Source organism: Takifugu flavidus, chromosome 12 (genome assembly GCF_003711565.1).
Source record: "Takifugu flavidus isolate HTHZ2018 chromosome 12, ASM371156v2, whole genome shotgun sequence".
NCBI lineage: Eukaryota > Metazoa > Chordata > Actinopteri > Tetraodontiformes > Tetraodontidae > Takifugu > Takifugu flavidus.
The window spans coordinates 7,602,784-7,630,730 of record NC_079531.1 but is presented as its reverse complement, the minus strand read 5'-3'; the positions used below and the strand labels follow the sequence as shown (position 1 = coordinate 7,630,730).

Below are 27,947 nucleotides of genomic sequence, written 5' to 3'. Positions count from 1 at the left end.
TCTGCTGAACTTTAAATATCAATATTAGACATCATGGCCGATATGTTTGAAATGCTGCTTTTGTCCTCTACAGCCAAGGCCGGTCCAGGAGGAGTGAAGACAGATCCAAGCAGGAACCACCAGACTGTGCTGACATGCTAGCAGCTGTTTTTGTGCAAAATGTGAGGCTTTTGTAATAATATTAATAAAAATAATAATAAAGATTAATGGTCCATACAGTTGTTGCATGTTTGTGTGTTCAGTCCTTTAGACTGATACAAGTAAATTAAAAGTTCAAGAAACCCATCAACTCAATTCTTACGAAATGCTTACTTAAAAGGGAGAGGATGCGTGATTTAACCTTTGACACCGGCGCGTAAAAGTGTTTTACAATAGATCACCACAAGGTGGCGCCAGAACCTCAGCATGATAAGAGAAAGCGTAGAAACAGAAACAACTTCCGACAGAGGCCGAAGCGGAGCCGCCTGCAGAAGAATAGACACAAACTTTGAGAAATTACGTATTGAATGTTCATTTTTAATAATTAATCTCCTGCGCTATACAACCAGTACTTAAAGGGGAAGCTTCAGTCAACGGTCATTTTGTGGTTTCTGAACCCAGTTTAAGACATCGACAACTTTGTTCCCATGCCTGCAGCAGAGGAATAAAATAAAAATAGTGTTTATGTATCCACGAGTAAATAAGTGTTTACAGGCAGACAGACAGGAGTCCTCTCCTCTCCCCTCCTCTCCTCCTCTCCTCTCCTCTCCTCTCCTCTCCTCTCCTCTCTCCTCTCCTCTCCTCTCCTCTCCTCTCCCCTCCCCTCCCCCCTCTAAAAAAAGAGCTTCTTCATTCAGTTTAAGGTCTTCATTATTCACTGGATTTTGACCAGTAACATCAACGGCTTCTAGTTTTACTGACTTGAATATAATCAAGGAGCTGCCTCATTAGGGAACCCCCCCCCCCCCCTAAAAATAGAAACATGCTATTTATTATACACTTTATACACTCATATGATCATCTTTCATGTTTCCTATTTTTGTTGTGTCTTTTCATACATTGAAAGATTCCAAGCATCACTATAAAATCTAGCAGAGCCCATAAACAGCCAGAGCAGGCAGTTTTACCGGTTGGGCCCCTCTACACCCCCCCGGGGGAGTGGAGTCAGCTGCTTTCCATAAGGGCTCCAGTTGAGGTAAGCATGAGAAGCCATTTATCACACAGTTCACTAGAGCTGATAACATCATACACATGCAGGGACAGACGTGCGGCGTGTTGGACAGGTGTGAGAGGGCGAATCCGTTACTGTTCCCATGAGTGCTGAAAGGTGTTTACCCACTGCTGAGACTGAGAGTAGCAGGCCGGCGGAGGGGAATACACTCGTGGGGGGAGTTTTCCCCGCATGGATGAGTTTGACCAAACATTTGTAAAAGAGAGGTGTTGACAACAGGATGGACAACAGGAGTATGCTGCTATTTCATTAAATAAATAACTGGGAAATCCGCTGGTCTGGTTTTAGGCACATTTGGATGAGGATGTAATTTACACCTGTTATTAAAAATGTGTTTTAGTGCTTCAGTGAGTTTGTGTGTTTGTCACGTGAGCACAATCTTTTGCTTGAAGATGCATATTTTTAGATTTAGCTTTGAAAATCCAAGTAGGCGTTGACTTTTTGTGCCACGAAGAAAGGAGTAAAAGGCTTCTGATTGATGTTTAAAATCAACTAAAAAATATATTAAAAAAGCAAATTAGCAGCTAATAATTAGCTAAATCAATGAATTATATGCAGAAAATATAGAATATTTACTGTGTTGAGTTGCACAAATAGGAAGTAAAGCATGTCTTTTAGGCTTAACTTCAGTACTTTGATAAAAACAAATACATGATAATAGCTGTTGTTGTATGCTGATGTCATCCGAGATCACAATCACACATCTTTCTTGTTGAATCAGTGTTTATTGTCACTTTAAAAATAAAATGGTGTTTTACTCATAGTTGAGGAGGAGCAGCATGCTGGTGCAACAGTGACGGGACGGTTCTGTTTCAGGCCGTTTGTTTGGGGTTTTCATATTCTCTCATTAAAAAACAACCTTTGAATACTGAATGCTGAACAGGAGCTCTTTAAGAGACTGTAAAGGCTCTAAAATCATAAACTTATTATGGTGTGACTGTCTTGAATAAGACGGTCACACCGTTTACCTGAGGTCTTCTCAAAACTCAGCTTGATATTTTTGTACTTGAACCATCTGACGAATATAGCCTGAAGCCTGGAGTGAGAACTGTAACAACATGTTGTGTGTGTGTGTGTGTGTATGTGTGTAAGTGTATGTGTATGTGTGTGTATGTGTGTGTGTGTGTGTGTGTGTGTGTGTGGAGAACAGGTTCACCAGTAAGTCGCAGGTACTGGAGTGTTACAGCGCATGAAAGTGATAAGATCAAAGCACACCGGGTCAAAGATGGAAAACGTGCCCTCCCGCTAAACTCTGCAGCATCCCCTCACACCTGCCAACTGTGTCCCTGAGCTGTTGACTCCACCTGATGTAACAGAGCAGAACTGTAAAGATTTGGGTGTAAACAGCAGGTTTATTTCTGTTTATCCTGCATTTACGCTCCTTCCCTTCCACAGCTGCAGCGAGTCACTCACCGTCAGCATCCTCCTCTGGAATCAACGTACAAATACGTGACGGCAGATGTTATTGATCTGCTGACTTTCAAGATCACTATTAGATGCTCTAATGGTAACAGCTTTGATAGTGACCACTGGGTGTCACTAGATATCTCTGATCGATATCTCTGCACGTCACAGCCGTTTTTTTTTTTTTTGTCTGGCTGCATTCAAAATTCATGCGGTGAACGTTGAACCTTTACTGAGCTATTTAAATTTCTCGCGCCTTATTAGCACTTGGGTAGAGTCGGGAGAGGGTCTTCGCGTGTCACCCGTGGCGGGGGAAAGCGCTGCGGGGCTCTGGGTTGGTCCAGCAGAGGACAACCTCCGGCGGCAGCCATCTTGGAAGCGTTGGTATCGCCCTGGCACCGTGTGTTTTTGTCTGCGGGCATTCTGTCTGCTCAAAACTGCACTGTTCCCTCTTACCCCCCCACCCCCCCACCCCCCCACCCCCCCACCCCCCCCTTCCCTCCCCACCCTCGTTCTTTTTTCATCTCCATTGCCTTCTTCCTTCATCTCCATTGCCTTCCTCCTCCTCTGCCATGCAAATGGTCTCATTTGCGAACGTGAAAAAACAAGTGAGGTGGGGGAAAAAAAGGGAGATGGAGAAGGAGATACACACACATACACACACGCATCAGTGAACTAGCCCTGCTCCCCCACTCCTTCCTCTTGTTATTCTCCCTGGCTCATTTGAATAAATTAACACTTGATATCTGTTGTACTTGTGCGTGCGCCGCCATTCAAACGCCACCCGGGTGCAAGCCTGTACAGATGCAACTGCCAGATCAACGCGTGCGCACGCCCAGATTGTCTTGGCTGTGCTTTGCCGCCATGCAGACGCACGCTGGCGCACATCCTCCGATGCGCTGATGCACCTCCGACACGTCTGCCAACACAATCAGACATGTTTGGATGAAGGGAAATGCGCTCAATTGGTTGAGGAGCGTCAGCATGGTGGCGTGTGACTGGTGTTAGCTTGATGCAGAGGTTAGTGGAGAAATGGCCACATTCAGATGTTAGTTAGGCGGCTCTCGCTCAGGAGATATGTTGCTTGGTTCTGACCAGGTTTAAGCTTAACATTCTAGCCTTCAGGACATAAGCTTCTATTTGACAACATCCACCTTCCCTGCCATCCTGCCCATTTTGGCAGCTCTCTACCTGCACCCACCATTTCAGGTGACCTTGTCAGAGCTAACCAGTAGCACCATGTGCCCTCTGTCTCTCCCACTGCTGACCTTGGTGAGGTTTCACCGGGCCGGAGGCAGTGTAATGATCCCGGGTACATTAGTGTTAATATGACCCTAGTATGAAGTTGGACCCTGAGGGAAGGGTTGATTATCTGAGCATTAACACGAGAAGCCACAATAACTCATCTGCCTCATCACTTTCTCTCGTCGCCCCTCACCCACTCCACTTTGCTTTCCCTGATGCCCCGCTCACCCAGTTTTCCTCCTCAGCCGTCAAATGCTCTACCCGGTTCCCCTACTTTCCCATCTCCCTCCCTATCTCCAGGCAACAAAGCAGCAGCGTGATGGAGATGAGTCACATGGTACTCTGGATTCTTTTCCTCTAGCACTGGTGTTGGCAGCCCGTCCTGTTCCTCAGTGACGGTTGCTCGAGTTGTCTGGGAGCTGCTCGCCTTTTCTCCGTTCTGGCCGGCCCCACTCAGCCTGTCAGCTCCCATGATGCTCATCGGCTGACGTACAGCACAACCTGCTTGGTGCCGTCACGCCGCCTCACATCAGCCACTTCACCAGCTTGCAACGGTTCCTCATCGAAGTCATCCCAGAGACTTTGTCTGCCACCATGTTCTGCCTCTGTGTGCCATCTGTCAGGACACATTTGCTATGTTTTTGATGGCATATCTTACCCCGTTAGTGTAGCAGGTCGTTACAGCGACTCTGCGTAACCCTCAGACTGCAACAACAATGGTTGGTATGGAGTTTTGACAGGGTTGCTTGTCACAGTGAGAAATGACCTTTATGAAGGCAACAGGTTGCTGAAGCCACCAGGAGACTGTGGGAAACCTGTCTTCCTGTTCCTGATCTCAAAAGCAAAATGTGTCGAATGCTTGTTTAATCCGTGCAGCAGCATGCAGCAATGGCCATAAATATATCTCCTCTACTCTTCTTCGTCCCCAAAACATAGGTCAGAGGTCCAAGAATAAGGTTTTTTTAATCTCCATATTTGAAATGAGCAAAATTAAAAATGCAATTTTAGTATAGATGAAGATAACATATTCCTACTCCCAACAACACCTTCCTTTGTGACTGGTTTGGACAAACTGGGCCTTCAACCTATTCTTTCTTCCCCAGGATGTCAGATAGTGATCAGAACTGTAAATAAAAAGTGATGCAAAGGCTTCATTTATGTTTAAAAGGGTTAGGATGACAACTTCTACTCACAATAGGGCAGGATGGGGTTAAGGTTATGGTTCGCCTCATAATCCTCATGGCATTAAGAAGTGAGGAAAAGTGTACTTTTACATAATAATGTGCTTTTTGGGTTGAGAATGGGCTCCTGTAGAGTAAATACAGTGGAAATGCTTCTTGTGCGTACTCCAAAAGTGTCATAGCATTATTGCTTTGTGAATGTTGGAAGGGGGGGCTCTGTTTGAGAAAGAAAGAGATGGAGAGGGTGCGTAGGTGTGTGTTTCCACCTGTTACATAACGGAGAGTGGAGGCAGAGAGTGCTGCCTCGCCTGCCACACTACAGCGGCTCTTCAGTGGGAGTGAGAGAGACGGCGCGCCTCGGCGCTCTTCCGCAACTGTGGACACTTTTAGTTCCAATGCTCAGAACGCCATGCTGCGGTGCCAAGGGCTGTCAGATGTCTGATGAGTGGCATGGCAGAACGAACAATGAGTAAAAGCCCCCTTGGGTGGTCCAAAGAGGAGACATTTTGGAGAAACTTACATTTTTGGCAAAAAGGTTGGGTGGGAAAAATGTGACTAAAAACATGTCAAGTGCTTTATTGTGATTGAATGAAACAACATAATGGGAGACATGTGTTGTAGCTGTAGAGTCCAGTGTGTGGAATTGGATGCTTCACTAGTTTTTGGTTTGAAATGACAAAAATCAAAGGGTGCCATGATGTTATATCTATACACCAACTTAAATGTTTCTGTTTTGTTCATTAAAAGATGCTGTGCTGTAACCAGGCATCACTCTTTCAGGCTTTCGCCTTTCGGTTTTGTGCTGAACTTTTTGAATTGATGGAACAGTTGTTTACTCTCACTCATTTCGTCAGTCAATAACAAAGATGACTCACCCGGTGCGCAATTGCGCGCTCCATCTCACCACATTGGCGGGATGATTTGGTGGTGATAAACAGTGGAATGACGGACTGATTTTATTCACCATCACTAGTCCAGTCCACTTTTTTTTAGGTAAGGCTAATTATACCTCTCTCGGTCTGAATGAAACTGATTAGTTAAGTCGATGCGCACTGCGCAGCGTAGACCGTCCACTTCTCTGCGCACGCACTCCAGCACACATTTGCTGGCTGTTCTTTTTCTGACTTTGCAGTCGGACTCTGTTCATATGGACAACTTTGGTTCACTTCTGTTGCGCAATGACAAATGATTTAAGAAAATTCGCTAGCGGATTCCCTGTGAAATACGCACATGCATCCCCCTGACGACTATTTTGGAATGTATTTGTATAAAAACACAATAGTACTTCTTTGAAGGAACGTTATGGACTTAGGAGTTCCGCCATGCTGTCGGAGAAATCGTCCTTTTGGTGCGCGCATCACGGCGGTCTGACTGGTTTCCGTATGGATTAGTGCGCACGGCTCACCTCTCCATCGGGGCGCATCGTTAGGATACCGGGGGTGTGGCGACAGGCGCCTGTCCCGGTAAGGGGAGGAGAGAACAGGCAGCAGAGGCGGTACTTTCTCCGTGGCTCCTTTCTCGGCACTGGAGAGTGCGGGGACCAGGGCTGGAGAGAACGCCGGGGAGCATCAACAAAACCAGTCCAGAACGGAGCCTCGCCTGGCCGACCGCTGCGCCGTGCACTCTTTTCGGGGGGGGCTGCACACCATTCCTGTGAAATATACCTGCTTTTAATGGCATGTGGCTTGTAACTTTACTTCTGCTGTATTCTTTGCAAGAAGGTAGGTTGGAAATGTGTCTTTTAAAGCCCATCTTATCTCATCAGAGCACAAATTGATGTGTCTTAACTCGTGAAATTGATCTGATGTAATCAGCAGCCGAGATGGAATTCTTTGTATTCTAAAACAAGCGTCAGAATTGTGATACCAAACTTTTTGAACATTTCTTTTGGATGAAAACTGGCAACTTTCTCTTTGAAATGACGCCTTTTCCTGATTAGGGTCGGTGCTCGTCTTACACCACAGCGCGGGGTTCTGCTGCTCTGCCAATTGTCTCGCAATGATTAGCTGATAAAGTCATTAAGAAAAGAAAAGCCCAGAAAAGCCTGCGAGCTGAATAAAAATCAGCACGCACTTCAGCCGAATGTGGAAAGGTGTCCACCTCCGTGTCAAAAGGTGCACGGTGCGTTCGTTAGGACAAAAAAGGACATTTGCATTTTTCATGATGAATATGTGAGGGTCTGCTGAATATGGAGGCTGTTGAGTAGATGGAGATGCTGATAAGGATCTGCAGGCGCGCACACGAACAGGAGCGCGACGGCGAGAGCGCTGTAATTGACCGCAGATGTTGACTCGCAAGAGGTCCGAGAGGTCACCGGAGTTTGATGTTTATTCTGACTTTGATTCCTTCAGGTTCCGACGCATTTTGGGTGATGGTGCGTGCGCGTGTGCGCGCGTAAGAATGGAAAGAGGGGAGGGTCCCGGGGGGCATCAGGACATTAGGACATCGTATATTGGTCATTTTTCTGTAAAGAACACTATAATGGGCGCTTATGCGTGTGTTAATGTGTGCGTGCGCGCGCGCGCGCGAGGCAACAAGGGTCAGTGCGTTTTACGCGAGGTGTGAACTGAGGCTGGGGGATATTGAGCGCTGGCCTTTAATTTGTGTATGATGCGCCCCGGTGGTGTCCTTAAAAGATGAGGCCGTGTGTTATTTCCTTTGATAAAGTGCACGACCGCTTGGTGCACACTCAGTTCTTATCATCCTTGGTCTAATTATTCAGCCACCATTTTCTCTACCACCAGATTCTGCTGATTGGCTTCGCTCTAAATGCTGGAAATGGGAGAGAATGGCTCAGTCGTCAATATTATTTTGAATTTCCTTCACTTATTAGGCAAATATATGGTGTCATCTGTTCTCTTTCTAAGGTTCTGGGATTTCACCCTTGAACATGAGTTTAATCCAATTCCCCCCTGTTCTTAATAAGGGAAAACAAGCTCTCCTCTAGAGATCTGGTAATGGATAAGATTTCAGTTCGTTTAGGATTTTGCAGTAGGATTGTGCATGTGTGCGCGTTCTGGTGTCGCTCTCTGGCCCTGGCGATGCCCTCTGTCAGGGTGCAGCCGCAGCGAGGACTTTGCTGTTTTTCTGGTGTATGTAATTGGATTACAGGGTCTATTTCGATTATACACATTGTACATCGGCCTGTCCCGCGACTAAATGAGCTGTGTGTGCGTGCGTGTGCGTGTGTGTGTTGGATGGGGCATTGGAGCGGAAAGAGTGCTTGAGATGGCAGAGATGTAGATAACGCGGTGGAAAACAAACTTCCATTTTCCGTTGTTTTTCACGGCCATGTTGCGGCCATCGGATCAGCTGCGCTCTCGCATTTTATCGGATTTGCAGATGTTAATAAAGTTCCCATTAAAGGGGGAAATGTGGCGCATATGCATCAGTAGTCTACTGCGTATTTTCTTGGCCGCACCTCCTACAATGGCACACTATTCAGGGGTTGTTTTTTGTTCTAAATTTGTATCGGTACGAGGAAAGATTTTTGATCACAGCACTATATTTATATTCCTTTATATATTTCACTCGTCCTACCTTCTAGTGCCAAACAGTCGTTTTCTTTGATTTGGCTGCATATCAGCACACCTGCATCCATCAGCGCGGAGAGGAGGGGGGCGAGGGAAAGGATGAATAGATGGATGAGAAGGAGGGGCGGAGAGGGTACACTAATTCTTCTTTGTCATGATTTGGGAGGTTGCTTGTCATTTTATGAAAATAAAATCGCGACGGTCTCAGCTGACTGGGTCTCCAGAATCCGATTTAAGGCCCGACAGGCCACAGCACGGCCCGAGAAATCTGGGGAAAGTCTCTAGTGATAACAACATCTAATATATTTCAGACTTCTGCTGTTAAATGGCAGTTCTTTTGGTGAGGGCTCATGTGAATTACAGCCATAAAGATATTTAAATTTGAAAACAGAGACGCAAGCCAGCGAGCCAGACAGAGTGAGAGCTTTTGCTATAATTATTTCATCAATTAATGTGATTCCGGTTTTATCCAGTTTCAGGCGGCCTTCTGCAACACATACTCGGCAGCAGATTGAGCATTACGAGGATCCTGCTTCGATTTAAAGTCTATTTTTAGTATTTGAACTTTAGTTTTATCTCGGGCTTCTGCTCGGTTGAACGCATTGATGCTTTTTGTTCTCCATTGTAAGTATCCGTGAGACTTCTGTGTGATCATTTCAAACTCACTCGCGTAAATGAATGTCACAGTTTTCATTATTTCATCAAATAGTCCGAATGCGCACAGCCGTCCTCCCACATATCGTCTGGGTGTGATTTGCTCTGAGATCACCTCTGTTGGATAGTTCAGAGTGTTTTCTCATTCATTTACTCTCGCATTTTCTTGCCTCTAACATCCACGCACCAGAGGCTGTGCGTAAATTTGGAAACAAAACAGACACCGACTGAAAGAAAAGTGCTCGGAGGGGGGAGCCCAGTAATCGCGGTATGAGTCAGACACTGGTGGCTACACCCGCATGATTCAGTTAGCTCCTCTTGGACCACTCAGGCTTCACTGAATGATAAAACAGATTTGACAGCAACTTGTGCGCCTTTTCCCACAGACTATTTTGCTATATTTATCACGATGTTTACACAGCACACGGGCGCTGTATGCCGCAGATGTGTGAATGAACATTCAGCGGAGTGATTCGTACAAAAGTTGGAGCGGATCAACTATATGTGACTGATATTTATATCATTTTTCATTCGTGTCTCGTAGTGCTGAAATCTTTCAACCACAAAAAAACTGAGCCTTTGCGCACCGATTGCGGACAAGCTTTTACGCAAAATCCCGCATTATAACGGCCTGAAAAGGGTCACCGCATGGCTTATTCGGCTGTCCCCGTGTCCCGCTGTGGCAGCATAACCTGGCAGCGTTGTCGGAAGAGAGAAAGAGGAATGAGGGGGAGCTCCACGGTGTATGTCACTCTCAGGTTAACTCGCCTCCGGAGCCAGTTTTTTGGTGGCTTTCTCTGGAACAATGTGGCACCTCGAGTACTCTTACCTATTCAGTTTCATTCAAAGTCACTTCCAACGTGGTTCTCTCCTACAGATACACTGAATCAAACAGCTGAACTTAGAAGCAGTACGTTCGATTTTTCTTAGGACAAACAAGACTTTATAAGTGAGCAGCTGCACTAAAGGACTGGGGTAAGAAGAGATCACATTACAGCTGTCAGCTATCACGCACTGCCGCTTAAAATAATCTCAATTGTTCAAGTGTTTATCAGATGTAGTCCGTGGCAACAATGCTGTTATCTCACAGAGTCCACAGAAAATTGTTCACGCTCACTCAACAGGTTTTTACACACAGCAGCAGCAGTGCCCGGCCTTCTAGACAAAGCCTGACAAAAGAATCCTACAGTCACACTTTAGGGTCCTTTCTCTCTCCCCTGCTCTATCAAACAATTTCCATCTCTTAGAAAACTGAAAGAGGTAAAAAAAAATTGCAAATGTGACACCGTCTCCACCAGCATCCTTTTCAAGTGGAGCAACTTTCAAAAGCTGAGCTAGACAGCCCGATGTTTTACTGACACTGCATAAATTGTGTATAGGGGCTGTTTACTAGCTCTCCCCTCCCCTCCTACTCAATGAAGTGCAGTGTATTCATATTTCTAACATCATATTCCTTTTGTGTCGACTGCTTACGTCTTATTTCAGACTGGAATGACAGTGGGATGGAAACTGTTCCCCTTTTTGACCACAGTTGCACAATACGCAGCACCATTCACCTGCTCGTCTCAATCCAGACTCATTTAAAATGAGCTCCCCTGTCTAAAACACAATGATATCATTTGCCTTTTATGGTCATTTTTTCTCCCAGTGGCATCACAGCCTGGGCATTATTGCCTCTGACTTCTGCGCTTCTGCAGTTATTGTGCCCAAATGTGTTTATCTGTTATCTTTAGTGCTACATGGCTCGCCACATTGGAAATCTGCTCCCTGTTATGAACGAATGCGTGCAATCTCAAATGTATTTATGTGACTTTGTGTGTTTGAAGGAGACAAAGAGTGCTGGAGTGAGAGGGATTAATAGTCCTGTTTCTCTGCGGGTGTGATGGTATGAATCTCGGTGGGTGCTTGCTGGTGCGCACGCTCGTGTGTGTGTTTGAATGAATGTAGATGAGACAAAAAGCTGCATTATGCATAGCAGTTCACCATAGGCAATATCCTTGTTTCTCTGGCATACATATTCATACTCCATTTTCATATTCTACTGTGAGGATACAAGTGTAAATGCATGAGTTTACAGCAGAGATTTGAGTCAGAAGACAGCCTGAATGGGTCATGCAGAAAACTAAAGGTGCAGGGGACAAATAAGGTCCGAAGCTGTCGTCCCAAATCACACAAATTTTGCATCCTGATCTGGAGAAAGAAATGGAAATGAGGTCTGTGATTGGACGAGTGCGGCTCTTTTGTTCTGAAGAAAGGATGGAAAGGGAGCCCGGGGCTATGAAAGGACTCTGACAGCTATGAGAGGTTAGATGTTGCGCAAATAGAGTCAAAGCTGTTATTGTGCTCCATGTTTGCATGTGCAAGTGCTGGTTCGCTTTGGTCATTGTGTTATTCTAATTTAGGAGACTTTCTGAGTTCAAGTTCCACCCTTAATTGCACTAATTATGACAGCTGCTTTTCAGAGGAGTCAAAGCTCCAGTGACAGATCTGAGTGGTTTAGCATTACCCAGCTCCGCTTACATATCAGGTCGCACGTGTCTGCCGCTGTTTTTCCACATTTATCCATCCATCCTCATCCCGTTTTAACGCTTTGACATCATTTTCTAAATCATTACTGCGATAACACACGTGGTTGGCTCAGTCGTGATGGTCTTTTCTGCTGCAGGCCCTAAACTGTGTAGTATGGACCTTGCTTCTGTGTGTACACATTTATTTTTATGCATGCGCTAAAGTGTGTGTATGTGTGTGCACGTGTGTGTGTGTCTGTGAGAACTCAGTGACCTGAATTTGTACTATAGGAAAAAGCAATTAGCCCTCACATCATAAGCAACTACTTTGTAGAGGTTTTTAGCTGCATAAGGTTGTTGTGTCTGAACTCTCTGGATTTTCTTTAAGGAATTTTTTGCTATTGGAAAAATCTTTTTATCTTGTTTGTAAAAAATCAAAGAATGAATGTCGTACATGATGACATAGAACTGTTTTTCAATGGGACTTTTAAGCTAATTTTCCTCCTAACAAAGGGATTATTTTGCATTGACATGGTCCCAATCCTGTTGAAAGAGGAGCCCCAGTCAGTTGTGGCTTGTTTTTTGTTTTTTTTAGCAAACTAGGGAGGTTTTATTGTTGGCAAGGGTTACCTGCAAACGTTTTATGGTTCAGATAATCTTCCAAAAACACAGATTAAGATTATCTGGAATGCAAAACATGTCATCAAATCTGTGATTAAGGATTGTTGCTTTAACCAAGAGCAGGATGCCGATTAAGCTTATTTAAGCAGTAATTTAAGAGGCTTAAAAAAGTGCTTTGAATTTAGAGCTGAAGCCAGGTTTTGTGATAACTGCATCAACTGTTTCAAGGATATCACCAAAAATGCTGGTTTGTAGGTCTTGGTTGAGAGATGACTGACTGCGCAGAAAAATGTTCCATTTCTGTTCCTTTAAAATGTGTTAATATAATGTTTATGCTCATTGTCTGTCCGTCCGTTAGCCCCTCAGTCTTAGAGCATCTGTCATACTGGATTCACTTCTCCAAACTTTTCTATCATTTTGGTAGAAAACCCTTCATTAGCTTTTTTTTCTTTTAAAGCTTCAACTCTTTAAGCTCCTGAAACTCGAGGTGCTCTGTATAAAATGCCTGTAATTGCCTAAATGGTAAACATTTTGCAAAAGCTTGTACATTAAAGCTGAAAACATGTCATATCCATCTTATTATTGTTTGCTTTCAAATCCATGGTTGTGGCACGTTGAGGCAAAGTGATGGAAAAAAAGATTTGTAGATAATAGAAAGAAAGACAAAAAAGCACACAATGAAGCTCGTCCCATCTGTCATTTCAAACCGAGTCCTAAATCCCTATAGCATACAAGCGTCTTGTGAAAAGTGTGAACTTCTGACAACAAACTCACATATAGCAGTAGTCAGACTTTTTTTAAGGGTCTTTGGTAGTTATTGAGGTTTTTTTCTCCCCCTCAAAACACTCTAAAAATACCATCAATCAACAGAAAAAAGCAGGTCACAGGTATCGCGCTCACAGCTTCCTCCCTGTGCAGAAAACACGTCCTAAGCCTGTGGTGCTCTCCATGGTGCTAAAAGTGCAGATCACTCATGTTCTAGCGGGGTGACTGACGTGGATTCGTACAGTGGGACGATTGAACTTGACCTGATTTCAGAGTTTTGAACACAGAGGATGTGCTCCAATTTAGCAGCGCTCCACCTGCTCAGCGCGACGAAACTGGAGATGGTTAGTGTTAGCCTCACCATCCTGTTGATGCCAAAACTTCGGGTCTTTACGCACACACCTCCTTCTGCTGCACACCCACCCACGGATGTGTACCGAGGATGTTGGACACGGGCCACCCACAGCAGTGTGATTACAGATTACAGAGTGGATCGACTGTGTGTGTCTTCAACGTGAGAGGAGATTATGTGGGTTTAAGTCTCTTTAATGCCTATGCGTCTGGCATACAGAGTCAATATTCCATAGCATCGCCAGGAGGCAGCGCAAAAGGGATCAATAAAATATGGCTGATAGAGAAACAGGGACGCAGGGAAAGCCCGGAGAGATGACACCTTGGTTTGATGCTTAATGTTAATGGTGGAGGGAGTTGTAATCACTTTATGTGAGTTAGGGTTTATCCCTAAACCCTACATTTTATATTGGAACATTGCGCATGTTAATCTCATTTATGTCATACGAATTCAGTCATTATGTCATTGCCTTTTCTATTTATAGTGTCAGATAACTTGTTTTTTGGTATCAAATATTCATCTGGCTCACCAGAAACCGGAAGGCTTTTGTCTGTCCATCAATACTCATTAATTATATCCATTGATGTAGAGGATGCTTTAAAATTACAGCATTAATAACATCTGATGGTGCCATCAAATCTCTATTGATGCGTCTTAGCCAACATCCCATTTGCTTTCGGGGCAAAGAGAGTCTAAGAGCCGGCTCTAATCCAGGAATTGTTGACACAATCCGGGTAAAGGGATTAATTACGTGTCATTGTCGGGGAAGAAACTCAGGGTGTAGCGTCTTCTCCTGGCCTACAGCCCAGCTGAGCTCAGCACTTCCCAACATCCATATTATACAGAAACCGCTCACAACAATGCTCTAAAAGGGCATTCTAGAGAGGTCAATCTCCTCTAGCAAAACTGGCAGCAGCTTTTCATATGCGCAGCATTGTTATTGTTTAACAGCAAGGATCAGCGGTACCCAGCCCCCCCAGGCTTCAGTCGCTTCTGATACAACAAAACTGCTAAATCTGACGGATCGGTCTGGGGCCAACAAAACATTGTTTTCCTGAAGGATGCAGGCCGTCTACTGACAGGAAGCTGGTGATCTGGGGACACTTTGGCCCACACAGAGCATAATAAACCTGGAATATTAGCATTATACATATGAGCCGAGACAACAGTGTTACTCAGCGGGAGTAGTGAATCCAGAATTTACAGTGAATTTTTCAAATTTATTGTCATGAGACAAAGTCACATTTATATAAAACATTATGTTGCAGTTTTTTTTCCATCAATCAGTACTGTTCTGCGTCAAAAATACTGTCTTGAGAGGCTCGATTTGTTTCACATCCTGGCTACAGTGGGACTTTATTTTACAATTAGGAAATACTTGTGATATATTGAAATCATAGCATCATTCTAATTGTTAAGACATACCATTTTGCTTAGAGGAAAAGGTTTGCGTTCTACTCTGCTCGACCAAAATTTGTAAAAGAAGTCTCTGAAAAATAAGTATTCAAATATATGAAAGTGTCCCCTGCATTCATATCATTCAACTGCAGTGATTTTCTTGTATTCCTCTTATCTTCTTCTAATCTTCTTAGGTCACTTTATCAGTCATCCCTTCCTGAATTTTGACACTTTGTCTATTTGACCCCCAAACTAATGCCGACTCCCTTTTTCTGTCACCCAGTCAACAGTGAGGATGTTGTCTCTACGCGGCTGTACTTTGTGAACGCCTCCCTGCAGCGGGTGACCTTCTCCAGCTCAGTGGGGGTGTCCCTGCCCTGCCCCGCGGGCGGCGCCCCCCATGCCGTCCTTCGCTGGTACCTGGCCTCCGGAGACGACATTTACGACGTGCCCCACATCCGCCATGTGCACGCCAACGGCACTCTTCAGCTCTACCCCTTCTCCCCCTCTGCCTATAACAGCATTATACACGACAATGAGTACTTCTGCACTGCTGAGAACCAGGCGGGCAAGATTCGTAGCCCCAGCATCCATGTCAAAGCAGGTAAGGGTCAGCAGCATCCATCCATCCATCCATCCATCCATCCATCCATCCATCCATCATCCATCCATCCATCCATCCATCCATCCATCCATCCATCCATATTGACTCTCACTTAAACATTGCCAGAGACACACACACTATTCCCTCACACACTCACACCTGGGGGGAGTCTCCAATCAAGCTAATGTGCATGTTTTTGGACTGTGCTAAATGACTGCTTTACCAAAAATATCAAAAGTACATCATGGTTGGGCTTTTATGATAAAAGACTAAACGTACCAGAGGTTTAGACTAAATTAAAAAAATTCCTCACTTTGCTGGCAATATTCATATTTTGCTACTCAGTATGTAGCAAGTACAAGAACATAAAAACACACAAATAGACAGTTGTCGTGGTAACCTCTCTGCACTTTTTGGCAAGGTCAAAGCTGGCTGGAGGGATTGGCTACATGGGAGTAAGGTGTAACTTTTCACAGACACACGCACGTACACGCACACATGCACACACACACACACACACACGCGCGCACACACACACACACACACACACACACACACACACACCTACATAAACATCTTGAGCGCACGCCTGTGTCCCTGCATTTAACAGACTTTGACTAATGTCTATTCACATGCACATGCATGAATCCACTCAGAATCCACCATACCTACTTGCACACCAGCCTGTGTGTAGCTCATGCCAGCAAGCCTCCTGTCTCCCAGTCTCTCCATCTGTCCATGGACTGGAAAGTCCCTGAACCACTCACACATACTCACTCACACACACACACACACACACACACACACACAGTAATTTTCTTTTTACAGGCTGTCTCTTGGTCTGTTATTGCCAGTTCTTTGTAAATGTGTTTAGGAAAAGAATTTTGGAGAATCAGCTACACAGAGAGATGTGAGCAGAGAAAGTGAATTTTGAATCTTGTAATAACCAGACAGACTGAAGATCCATCCGGCATGAAGGACTGTTCACAGTTGCCTACTCTGCATATGCAGCAAACCAATTTATTTACCAGTATAATACACACTGTATACTATAATACACACACACACACACACACACACACACACACACACACACACACACACACACACACACACACACACACACACACACACACCTAGCTGAGGACAATCTCTCCAGTGTGAGTGACCTTCTAAACAGCCTCAGTGCCAGGATGACCTTCCCGCCCAAATAATTACAACAATTAATCAATTAAATGCTGAGGCAACCACAACTCCATAACCCAGGCTCACATGTCAGTGTTGGCACCTGATTACTTGCCCCCATTGCCCCCCCCACCCCTTCCCACATACACACACACACACACACACACACACACACACACACACACACACACACACACACCAGAGCCATACGCCATCCTGCAGTTGCCATGGGTGACAGAGGCGTGAGCATTAGGGTGTGGCACGTCCTGTCTCGGGTAGTGCCAGAGAATGATGGCAGCTGACAGCGCGCAGTGTGACACCTTCCCCAAAAGTTGTCCCCCCCCAGCATCCGCCTGATTCCCTCTGTCCCTCTGTTCACATCTTCACATCCATAACTCTGCCTCCCCCGTGCACACTCATCCAGGTCCAATAATAGCTTCAGCACCTGTCTGGATGGCTCTACATTTATGAAAATTACAACGTGGGCTTTTAAAAAAAAGAAAAGAAATTAGTGCTTTTTGTTTTAACTCTGCCTCCCATTGTGCCTCATTAAATCCTGCTTATATATGTTTTTATTTTTTTCTTCATTTTGATGGAATCTTCTTCTTCCAGTCAGCGGCAATGCATTGTAGGTGTAATATGTAATACTATACAAGCTTGCGGAAAACATGACGATTTAAGGAATTAGGCAGTGTCATAAATGCTAATCTGGGGGGGTTCAGGTGCAGCTTTTGTCACAGATGAAGCATCTTAAAGGGTCAACAGCACACATCGTTTTGCTGCTCTACAATGTATGAGACCTGTTCATATAAAAGCCATCTTGGTCAATCTCCATTGTTCATCAGTTTTATCATAATGAAGCCAAAATTCATACTGGTTGACTTTAAAAGACACCTTACTTCTCTGTTTGGGCCCATTTGTCACGATTTCTAAAACAAAATGGTAAAAGCTGTCACCAAGACAACCGGAAACTCAGCCAAATTTCTCTACTCCTACTATAATAGCCTGACCTTGAGTCTAATCAGCCACAGTGATCCAGGAAACACACATTAATCCAAAACAATATGAAGCAAAACCACTCTTATAAGCATGTTTCTGCAAATATGATTTACATCTGCTCGCCACTCCTGTGGTTGAGGTGGTTCAGGGGTCATTATTAGTTCAATCGCAGGTTCCTGCAGCCTAACTGTCAAAGTGACCTTGAGGAAAGTACTGACGCCTCAGTTGCCTCCCGAGCTGCATGTTCAGCATTTAAACCTGCTATTTGTCCAGATGAGCAGGCCACCAGTTTGTAGGTGTGGGTGCCAACTGGTAAAGTATCTTTAAGTTTAATGCACTAAAAGATATGTGATTTTCTATTAGGGAGGCCTTTAAATCATGCTGTGTGCCAGATGACTTCCGCCGGAGCCCAAATGTCTCGGCTTCTGTGATGCCAGCACCTCCAACACAATAGAAGCAAGGGACACCTGCTCTATGAGCTCACCTCCCGGCTCTTTGTCCTGACTTAATCATGCAGAGCTATGTTGGCTCAGGCCAGGGGTCAGGATCCCTTCTCTGCCCTGTTCATCTTTTTCCTCACGCACAAGTCCTCAGGAATACTGTAATGTCCCTGAACCTGACACAGAGGACCTGCTTCCTCTGTTTTTAAAATATAAAACTGATCCATTCAGTTATGAGACACATTCATTTCTCCTGCATTTCATTATTCCCTCCTCGTCTATCTCTCTGCTTCTCTGTGTTTTGCTGCTTGCTTTATGAATAAGTAAATGCAGTATTTGGTTTCCCCCATCGTTAATTATTGAAGCGACAGTGATACAAGACTTGCCTCCCAGTGCGCCCAGCGTACCAGACCCGTGTTTTTGCTCGTTCCTAGGCAACCAGGCTGCTTATAGTCAGGCATCAGTAACATCCTAATGATTCTGCTGCGCATGCGATGAGTGGGAGTGCAATTTACACACAAATCAGCCAGGCTATCCATTTGCATCCTGTCACAAGGCTTAAAAGAATGAATATGTAATTTCTTTTCCCCTCTGTGTCTTTCATATCTTGGGGGAGGAACGTGTGTTAAATGACAATGCTATCACGGTAGATGGCTCTTATTGGAGCTGGTTACGTGGTTGTGTACACGGGCAGGTTGCTGTTCTGGGGTGATTTAGTTGAATTTAATGGGGCAGGGGAGTGGGGCAAACAGTATTTTCTTCAAGGTTAACGTGTACAGGACACAACAGGGTCAGAAGAGAGACATTACAAACCTGAGGTGACGCTCGCTGGTCTCAAGTGTCATCACAGCAAACATTTACAAGCCTTCAAGCGGGCTTCTAATGCTGTGCGCAGGACACTGTGGACCTTGGGGATTTTGCCCAATATTGACCAGAGACAGGAGGGTCACTCAGAGAGTAAATAAAAGATTGAAAGAATTGGCTCGGCCACAACAGCTGAGGCTACTCAGTCGATGTCAGGTATTGATCTGTAGGTAGATAGCATCAATAAGCAGCAGGCGCTGTTTGAGTGAGTGAATTAAAATAAAGTCTTGACTTGGAATTATGTGTCCTTTACAGTTGCTTACCTTGGGTTCATGTTAGCTAATGTCTGTCAGGTGACTAAAGCGACAACTGATTTGTTCCACAGAAGATAGCTTAGAAAGAATGCAGCAATTGTCACACTAAAACTGTCAAAGGAAATCCAATATCAATAAACCTCAGCTGAGTTTTTCCACTCGATCAGATTGATTTATTAGAAATAAAGAGAAAATAAAGCTCATTATGAAAATGTAAACCTGGGCTGAAGCTTAGGATGGATGTCGGAAGTTAATCCTCAGTATTAAGGGGGAAATGCTCCCCCCTCCCCATTTTGAACAAGGGCATCTGCTTTGATTCCACTGGGCCCCAGTGACAGTGGAGGCTGGCATAAAGGATTATTAATGACCAAGGCAACTGGCCTTCAGGCAAGGCGTTAATTATATCACTGGAGAGCAGTGGGAGAGCGTGAACACGAGCAAGGGCGGGGCCACTCCTGTTCTATGTGTGTGTTTTCCATTGTTTAGCCATTACCGTCCTAATTGAGTGAATATCAATGATGAATACATCTCAACTCTGGCTGATTTCTAGTATTTAACTGTACTGGTGGAAATTAATGCGGTGCCTGGGGTTCAATCTGCACAGTTTGGTGTATTTGGGATTAGTAAACACAGTTCAGTGTCCAAGCAGAGAAGCCGGCGTGCCCTTGAACTACCTGTCTCTCCACCTCACCAGACTAATCCATTAATTCAATGTCACTTCCTGAATTTGTTTAATGAACATTTGTGCTCTGATTCAGCACTTCACATTTCTCGCTAATCTGATGGTGACGGAGTTAACTGGAGAGATAATTCGGTTAGCTTCAGGCTGTTGATTTTTTTCGTCAGGCCAGTCCTAATCGCAGCCATCCTTCGCACAGATTCACAAGCTTTTGCTCTACACGCCATGTGCAGGGGCAATGCTTCTGATGCCCGGCGCCTGTATGTGACAGCTGCATCGGCCATGAGGGAACCTCCAGTCCTCGCCGTCTCCCGGCATCTGTGGCTTTGTGTTTTTAAAAGGCCAAAGGGCCACTTGCCGTGCGGACCCTTCAATGCAGCTCCACGTCAGCCCTCCTTGTGTTTATAGTTTGCCTTCAAATGTGCTGCTCAGGACAGGAAAAAAACTGGGTTAATGTGGTTAAACAGAACACTAGACTGGATTAATTGGTAGGCCTTACCCTGCTATTGCTCTGGGTTAAACGGAACTGAATGATACCAGTTGTAGTGTCCTTGTGTGTAGTAATATGTCATATTAATGCAGCACTAAATTTCTTTCTGAAATGATTATTCTCTCAATCTCAGAGCTCTCACTGGTCCATAGTACTTTACCCTCCAACATCCTCCTTCCACTGATTAAAAACCATTCTTTTCTTTCCATGCCAGTGTTCAGGGAGCCTTACACAGTCCGTGTGGCTGACCAGCGCTCCATGCGGGGTAATGTCGCCATCTTCAAGTGCCTCATCCCCTCGGTCGTCCAGGAGTACGTCAGCGTGGTGTCCTGGGAGAAAGACACCGTTTCCATTGTCCCAGGTAAGAAAAGAACATCCCAAAAGCTCCGGTGAGCACCTGCAGGGACAATTAGCCAAAAGTCCATTCAATATGACCTTGCCGGATCTGTTTCTCTGGCTGGTGTTTGACCATGTGAGGCCCATTTGGGCGTTTGTACTCGCAGTGTTTGATCAGATGGTGGAAAATAATGGAAAGCAAATAATCCAGTTTCATCAATAATCCAGTTTTTTTTAAATTTAGTGACTCAGAGCTTTCCCCTGTTATTTTTAGACAGGATCATTTAATGTGTGTGAGTTTGTGTGTGTGTATGTTTTATTTGGTTGCAGTTTCTTAATTTTTCCATATTTCTGCACCCTGCACTAATCATTTTAATTGTCCATCACTTGCTTCCCCACTGAAGGATTTTCAGAAAAAAAACCTTGTGATTAAAAAAAGTGATTAAAAAACACCGCCTCCTCCCGGGTGCTCACACAGGACCTGATGATGCTGTGGTTAATAGTTGCTTTGCAAGGATGGATAAATCCATCATTATTGGGCCTGTGCTGCTTGTGTGTGAGTGTGTGTGCGTGTGTGTGGGCTCAGGGGATCTAATTTGATGAGTGATAGATCTGTTTAGCTGTTCATCACTGTCACCCAAAAGAGAGCGGCCACACCTCCAGGGTGTCTTCTCTGTCGAATTCCTCAGACGTTTAACCAAATGAGGAAAAAGAGGATCACTTTTACAACTCCTGCCTGCTGCATTCGCGTGCACGGGCGCAGGCACAACAGGCCCGTGCGGTGTAGCGTTAACAATGCGCAGCCGTGGCAAATTGCAAGGTGTCAGATGAGACTGTTTAGGTCAGTTGATACGTATCGCTCCCTCTGCCCTTTATTCGGTGCCCTGATGCCGAGCACCCTTTAATCTCCCTCAGTAGTGTGCGTCTGGGTGGAGTGTGAGTGTGTGTGTTTGCATGGCTCTGTCCTTCACTTGGGAGCGCACATTGATCCAGCTCAGCTGTTATGTGTGTATGTGTGTGGCCTGAGGGGGGTTTCCAGTCTGGATCGATAGCGCTTTCTGTTGGATTCCCCTTTCGCTTGTCACAGATCGCTCAGATTGAGAGTAGGAGAGTCTGTTTGAGGGGGAAACATTTACATATCAGCACAAACAAACACATGCACGTGCACAAACACACCATAAAACATGTATTTTGGTTCACCAAAGTTAGTTTTATAAAAAAAAAAAGTGTGATTCTATCCTGACATTTTAGTTTCACCACACAGGAAGTGACCATCATATATAACTGTTTAATGGCATCTAAAAAATATAGAAGACTTTTTTTCAGTTTAATTGTTGTTGATCAATTGTAATTAATTGCATGTTCAGGTCGATCTTCATTGGTCTCAGTGCACCATTTTTAGGTGCAACGATCATTACAATTAGCGATATAATATTTAATTGTTTAAAGAAATGCCTGTAAGAAAATGCCCCTTTTAAACTAAATAACTATATAGATAGATGTAGATATAGATAGATTTTTTGCCATTTAGGGAACCTTTTCACAGTATCGCATGAGACTGTGTATACGCACTTTTTAATAGTGTCTACTGCATATTTAAAGTTATTCATTAATAAAAATCATCACTATAGCTCTGCTTGCAAGGCTTGCTGGTCTTTGTATCTGTCTCTGTTTCTGTCTCTCTCTCTCTTCTCTCTCTCTTTCCCCCTCTCTCACTCATGAATAGGGCCTATTAGAAACACAGTACTCTTCTTCTTCCCTCATTGGCTCATAGCCTCTTCTCTGCCTTCCTGGTACAGACTGGTGGCCTCTGTCAACATGAGGAACATGCGCGTACACACACACACACACACACACACACACACACACACACACAACACACACACACACACACACACACACACACACACAGAGTAATCCACTCCATCATCCATCCATGAATTACGTTATTCCTGTGCCATTTATTAGCGATAGTCTGCACGGAGGGTACTTGACAGGATGACACATGCCACGCAGACGGCCATGTTGGTCAATAAAGCAGAGTTTGAATGGGTTTTGATAAAGAGGCAGGAGGGTGTTTGCTGACAGCTGGCTTCACTGTGAGACGACCCTGCCGCGGTGTCATGTCACTAGTTGACAGCCAAATCTGCGCCGAGGCCTGTTCGTGTATCGGAGGAGGAGGGAGTTGACAGGCAGACAGTAAAACAGAGGAGGGCTTTGTGTGTTGACTGGTTGTGATGCTGTTTTACTCCCCTGTCACACCTCCCTTTCTCCCACAATCTCTCCATCTCACCACATCTCTCCCTCTAATTGATGGTTTGCCAACGTCGCCGCAAAAAGTAACATTTAATCTTTCACAAATGAGAGAGGACGCCGGCGGATGTGTATGGTGGAACTTCACCCGTGTGCGTGTGTACACGTGTGAGCGTGTATGTGTGTCACCCAGCTCATATCTGTCTTCTCCATTTGGAGCTTAAAACAGTGTGAGTTTTATCTGTCACCATGGTAACGGGTGCAAAACGGCAGGCGGGATGAAGAAGGTGTGAGGATGCATCGCTGCCTGATTTTTATTAGTGCATCCGCACGGCTCCACTTCACTACACACACACACACGCACACACACACACACACATACACACACGGTGCACCTGTTCACACCAGCATATACATGAATACACATGTATACATATGCTGTATTAAACTATACTTCAGTGACCAGGAGTAAATCATAATAGTCTGTCTGTCTGCCTGCCTGCCTGCCTGCCTGCCTGCCTGTCTGTCTGTCTGTCTGTCTGTCTGTCTGTCTGTCTGTCTGTCTGTCTGTCTGTCTGTCTGTCTGTCTGTGTTTATCTAATTTGCAGAATTGGAAATTACATTATTACTGACAACAATGTAATAAATGTAATTTAATAATCTAAAACAAAATGAACAACAAACCATTTGTGAGATGTGGTAGTAAGTTTAACCACCCCACTAGGCCATATTTATGTCCTGTCACAACTTGTTACGAATCATCATCTAATTTTAATCCGTTTTTATTCAAAAGCATTTCACAAATTTCTGGCAAGTAATTACTGTGAAACGTTTTAGCTGCTGCGTATGAGAAATACTGTTTTAATGATCTGAGAAGAGATGGCATGGAGATTCTCTCTCTCCCTCTCTCTCTTGTCCCAGTCTCCATTTTGTGGCCACTCTGTTGAAGACCTTTACCTTTTTATGCACTCCTCTCTTAACTCCTCTCCCTGATTCATCCTTTAGCAGAGCCACTTTGGGGCGCGTTAAAGTGACAAAGCATCGTGCGCTTTTTCCACTCCATCAAACCCGCAAGTGAAAAATAATATGTGGAAAAAGGGCAGAATAGGCAAAAAAGGAAAGACAAAGTGGCGAAGAAGTGTGCCATACTGAATTATGCAGATGGGAAAGTGGGCATAGGATGGAGGTAAGACTGCAGATGTATGAGGACACATGAGAGGGTGGGACAGTGACAAGTTAATGTGTGTGTGTTTGTGTGTGTTATATTCTTGCTGTCCCCAGCACCCAAGGGAGGACAAGGGAGCAGAAGCCCTATAATGCCACTGTGTCCCACCATTAAAGATGCATCTGAGTACTAAATGCCCCCACACACACATGCACACGAAACCACATCTCTTCCATCTTCCACGATCCCTTTATTCATTCCTTCTCTGACCATTAAATATCGCACACACACAGGCACACACACACACACACGGACATCACACACACACAATGTGCATGAATCTGTGTTTGTCTTTAGGACAGCAGTTTGAGGTGGGACGGTGGCATAGTAGATGTGAGGGGGAAATAGGTAGCGTTTATTTATTCATGTGTGTCTATGGGCTTAGGTGTGTGTGTGTGTGTGTGTGTGCGTGTGTGTGTGTGTGCGTGTGTGTTTGTGTGTGTCAGAGTGAACCTGGCAGTGGTTTGTTTTAGGTTATTTATTCAGCACTTGTGTTTGGATGTTTTACAGAGAGAACAGGTGCAGAGCGACTCTGAGCCTGCTCTGTTTGAGCTGTGTGTGTGTGTGTGTGTGTGTGTGTGTGTGTGTGTGTGCGTGTGTGCGTGTGTATGTGTGTGTGTGCGCGTATGTGCGTGTGTATGTGTGACAGAGCAGAGACACAGGGGCATTGAGTGCTGCCCAGACATTGATGGGATGGATGGATGGATGGATGGATGGATGGATGGATGGATGGATGGATGGATGGATGGATGGATGGATGGATGGATGGATAGATAGATAGATAGATAGATAGATAGATAGATAGATAGATAGATAGATAGATAGATAGATAGATAGATAGATAGATAGATAGATAGATAGATGCTCTGTGTAGAGATTGAAATGGAGGAAGATTGAAGGAGGGAGGGAGGTAAGTGAGAGAAGACTGTGCATGAGGAGAATTTTAATGGCACTCCAATCATGCAGGCAGTCTCGTTAGCCAAGGGAACATTTGCATAGCACTTCGATGAATTCATTTGGCCTTACTGAGAGAAGATGGCTCCCTTTCCTCTCTGCTAGTTGGTTATTCATTAAAAACACGCAACCAAGGTGCATGGCTGCATGTGAATTTATCTGAAGATTTCTTTTTATCTCTGACCTGCAGGCCAATGTGTTTTTTTAATTTAATGCGGCTTCGCCGTCCTTCATTTGGATCCAGGCTCGTCGTGTTTACAGCCAGGCGCTGGAAACAGGCAGTAAATAGAGACGACAAAATTACTTTCAGGGTTGGGTTTTTTAAAGATGCAGAATTGACATCATCACATTACTCATTACGCCCCCCTGTGATGTTTTTTGCTCAAGCAGTGATGCTGAGCCTCACCTTAGCTCCCTTCTCCTCTTCCTCCTTTTCTTCCTCTTCACCCTTAGCTGGAACTAATGCATGATGTGGGTTCAAAGTATCAGATCTACACTTAAGGCCATGGCTGTTGGTGATTGCATCACATATAGCAGGGAAAGGAATGGGCATGTGTGTGCAAAGGTTGGGGGGTTGGGGAAAAGGGGAGTGTGTGCAGGGGGGTGTCAGGGAGCAGCCATCAACAGTAAGTGAAGATGACACCTATAATGAAGAATACAGTTGATATGTTATTCTAATTATCCCGTTGACACCACCTTGAAATCTAATGTTGTTTGACAGTCCAAAGCAATGGTGGTTCGTGTGTGCTCGTGCGCGTGTGTGTTTGAAGTTGCAAGCAAGCATGTCCTACAGTCTGACAGTGTGTGTGACATCTGGCTGGAGTCGAAATTTGAATATGTTCAATGTGACCTTTTCCAATAACATGTCCTCTTAGCTAGTTTAAACAAAAAAAAAAATGAAGCCCCACTTTTGGCCAGTTCACAACTAACTGCACCACCTGGAAGTTTTGAATGCAATACAATTCACAAATATGACAATTTTAACACACCGAGGAAATAAAATCCAAAACCATGTTTGCATTTTGGTCATGGCTAGGAAATGCATGTATGCATGTGTTTGTGTTTGAGTATCATGAAGGGAGCTGGGAAAATATGAGAGATCTCCTCTTCATGCAGAGCCCCTCTGGAGCCGACTTAATGACCCGTGACCTGAAGATGTACATGCTAGGGAAAGAGAGATGGTGGGAGGGGGGCAAGTAGAGGAGCGGAGCGGAGCAGGAGGTGGAAAAGCACTGGGCCGAATGACTCGCAGAAAAAATGGATAGAAACTGCAGCAAAAAGAAACGGATGCAAACGCGGCCTGTCTGACAAATCTGATTCTTCATCACCGAGATGTGTCCTGACATGACCACGGTTGTGTGTGTGTGTGTGTGGGGGGGGGGTGAGAATAGCAGAGGGAGTGGACACGACAGGTGCATCTGACGAAAACAGGCTTTTTCTGTTTATTCTTTAAGCTTCTTATTCCCCTGATCTTCTATTCAACTCTGCAGCTGCGTTTGCTTGTGCGTGTGTGCATGAGTGTGTGCGTGAGAGCCTTCGCTGACCTCCCCTGTGAGCAATGGCATCTCTATGCTTTATTAATAGCTAATCAATGGGCTCTCTGGGATGTATGGGATGCTCTAAAGGCTCCCACTAGGCATATACTGGTGTGTCAGCACATGCATGAACATTAACCCCACACACACATCAATACCTGCTCTACGTCAGCAGCTGCGCCTCTTTTTCTGCAGGTAGCTTAGAAAAGTTTTATTTAACCGCTGCACCTAAACGCCGCCTCAGAGGTCCCGTATTGGTTCTCCGTGTCACCTCATTTGTCTTGTTTGCATCTTTAACCACCCCCCTCCTCCTGCTGAGCTTCTTTCCCAGCCTGACCTGACATTTATGCCTCTCAAACACTGGTCAGACCCACCTGACCGCTGCTTGTTTTGCATCATTATTTTTCCTTCTTTTTTTTATTTGCTATTTTCAGCTCGCCTGCCCTCTTCAGATTCTTCCCTCACCTGCTTATTTTCTCCTCGGCGCTCCAGCTTTCTCTGCCACTTCTTTGGTATTTTAAAAAGTGCTCTTTTTGGCCCGTGTAGTCAATGTTGTACAACACTGTGGGCGCAGTGAGTTTTCTCTTCCTCCCGCTGGAGAAAAGACAGATGTGTTTCCAATGTCTCTTGCGAGAACTCCCTGAACATGTTTCCTTGTCTCCTTCTCTCTCAACCTTCCCTGAGCTACTGATTTGCTTCCTGTTGTGACATGTTTATTTTGTCTCTCTCTCTCTCACACACACACTCACACACACGCACACACACACACACTCACAGATATCTAATTATCTACACATCAAATCTATTGAAACTACCCAAAACACCTAATACCTAAAAAATTGTCTTATGCAATGTCTATAAATGTATCTAGATATTAAATCTACAATAATAATAGTAGTAGGTGTTATGAAAAGACCAGACAAAATAGCATAAAACAAATCAGAATTTGGATAGAAATCACCTTAGAAAATTGTTCCAGTAAATATAATTGTTTTTTGGCCTTTTTTTTCTTTCCTTACTGTACCTACAATATATTTTAGTATAAAGCTATTTCCATAAATCAGAAGGGTTGGATTTTTTTTTGACAAGTCATTAGCGCTTTTGATATGAGCTCAAAATAAATGGTAGTGTCTGTGTTCACTGAACGTGATAATCAGTTTTAATGGTCTGACTTACAGGGTGCTCAAGTCCTGAGGAGTTATTTGAGATTTCAGTCAGAAACCGGCTGTTGGCGTCCAAAAAGCCATGTAAAACCGCCA

The 27,947-nt window shown here is 44.6% G+C and overlaps 1 protein-coding gene across 1 annotated transcript in view; it reads left to right on the top strand.

The window, feature by feature from the left end:
• Positions 1-6,452: 6,452 nt before the first annotated feature.
• LOC130534758 (cell adhesion molecule DSCAML1) overlaps positions 6,453-27,947 on the top strand; it is a 65,806-nt gene continuing 44,311 nt past the window's right edge. The window contains exons 1-3 of the mRNA XM_057049283.1: positions 6,453-6,761; positions 15,154-15,474; positions 20,600-20,746. Coding sequence (XP_056905263.1) covers positions 6,719-6,761; positions 15,154-15,474; positions 20,600-20,746 — 511 coding nt within the window. The 5' untranslated portion in view covers positions 6,453-6,718. The remainder of the gene's footprint in view (positions 6,762-15,153; positions 15,475-20,599; positions 20,747-27,947) is intronic.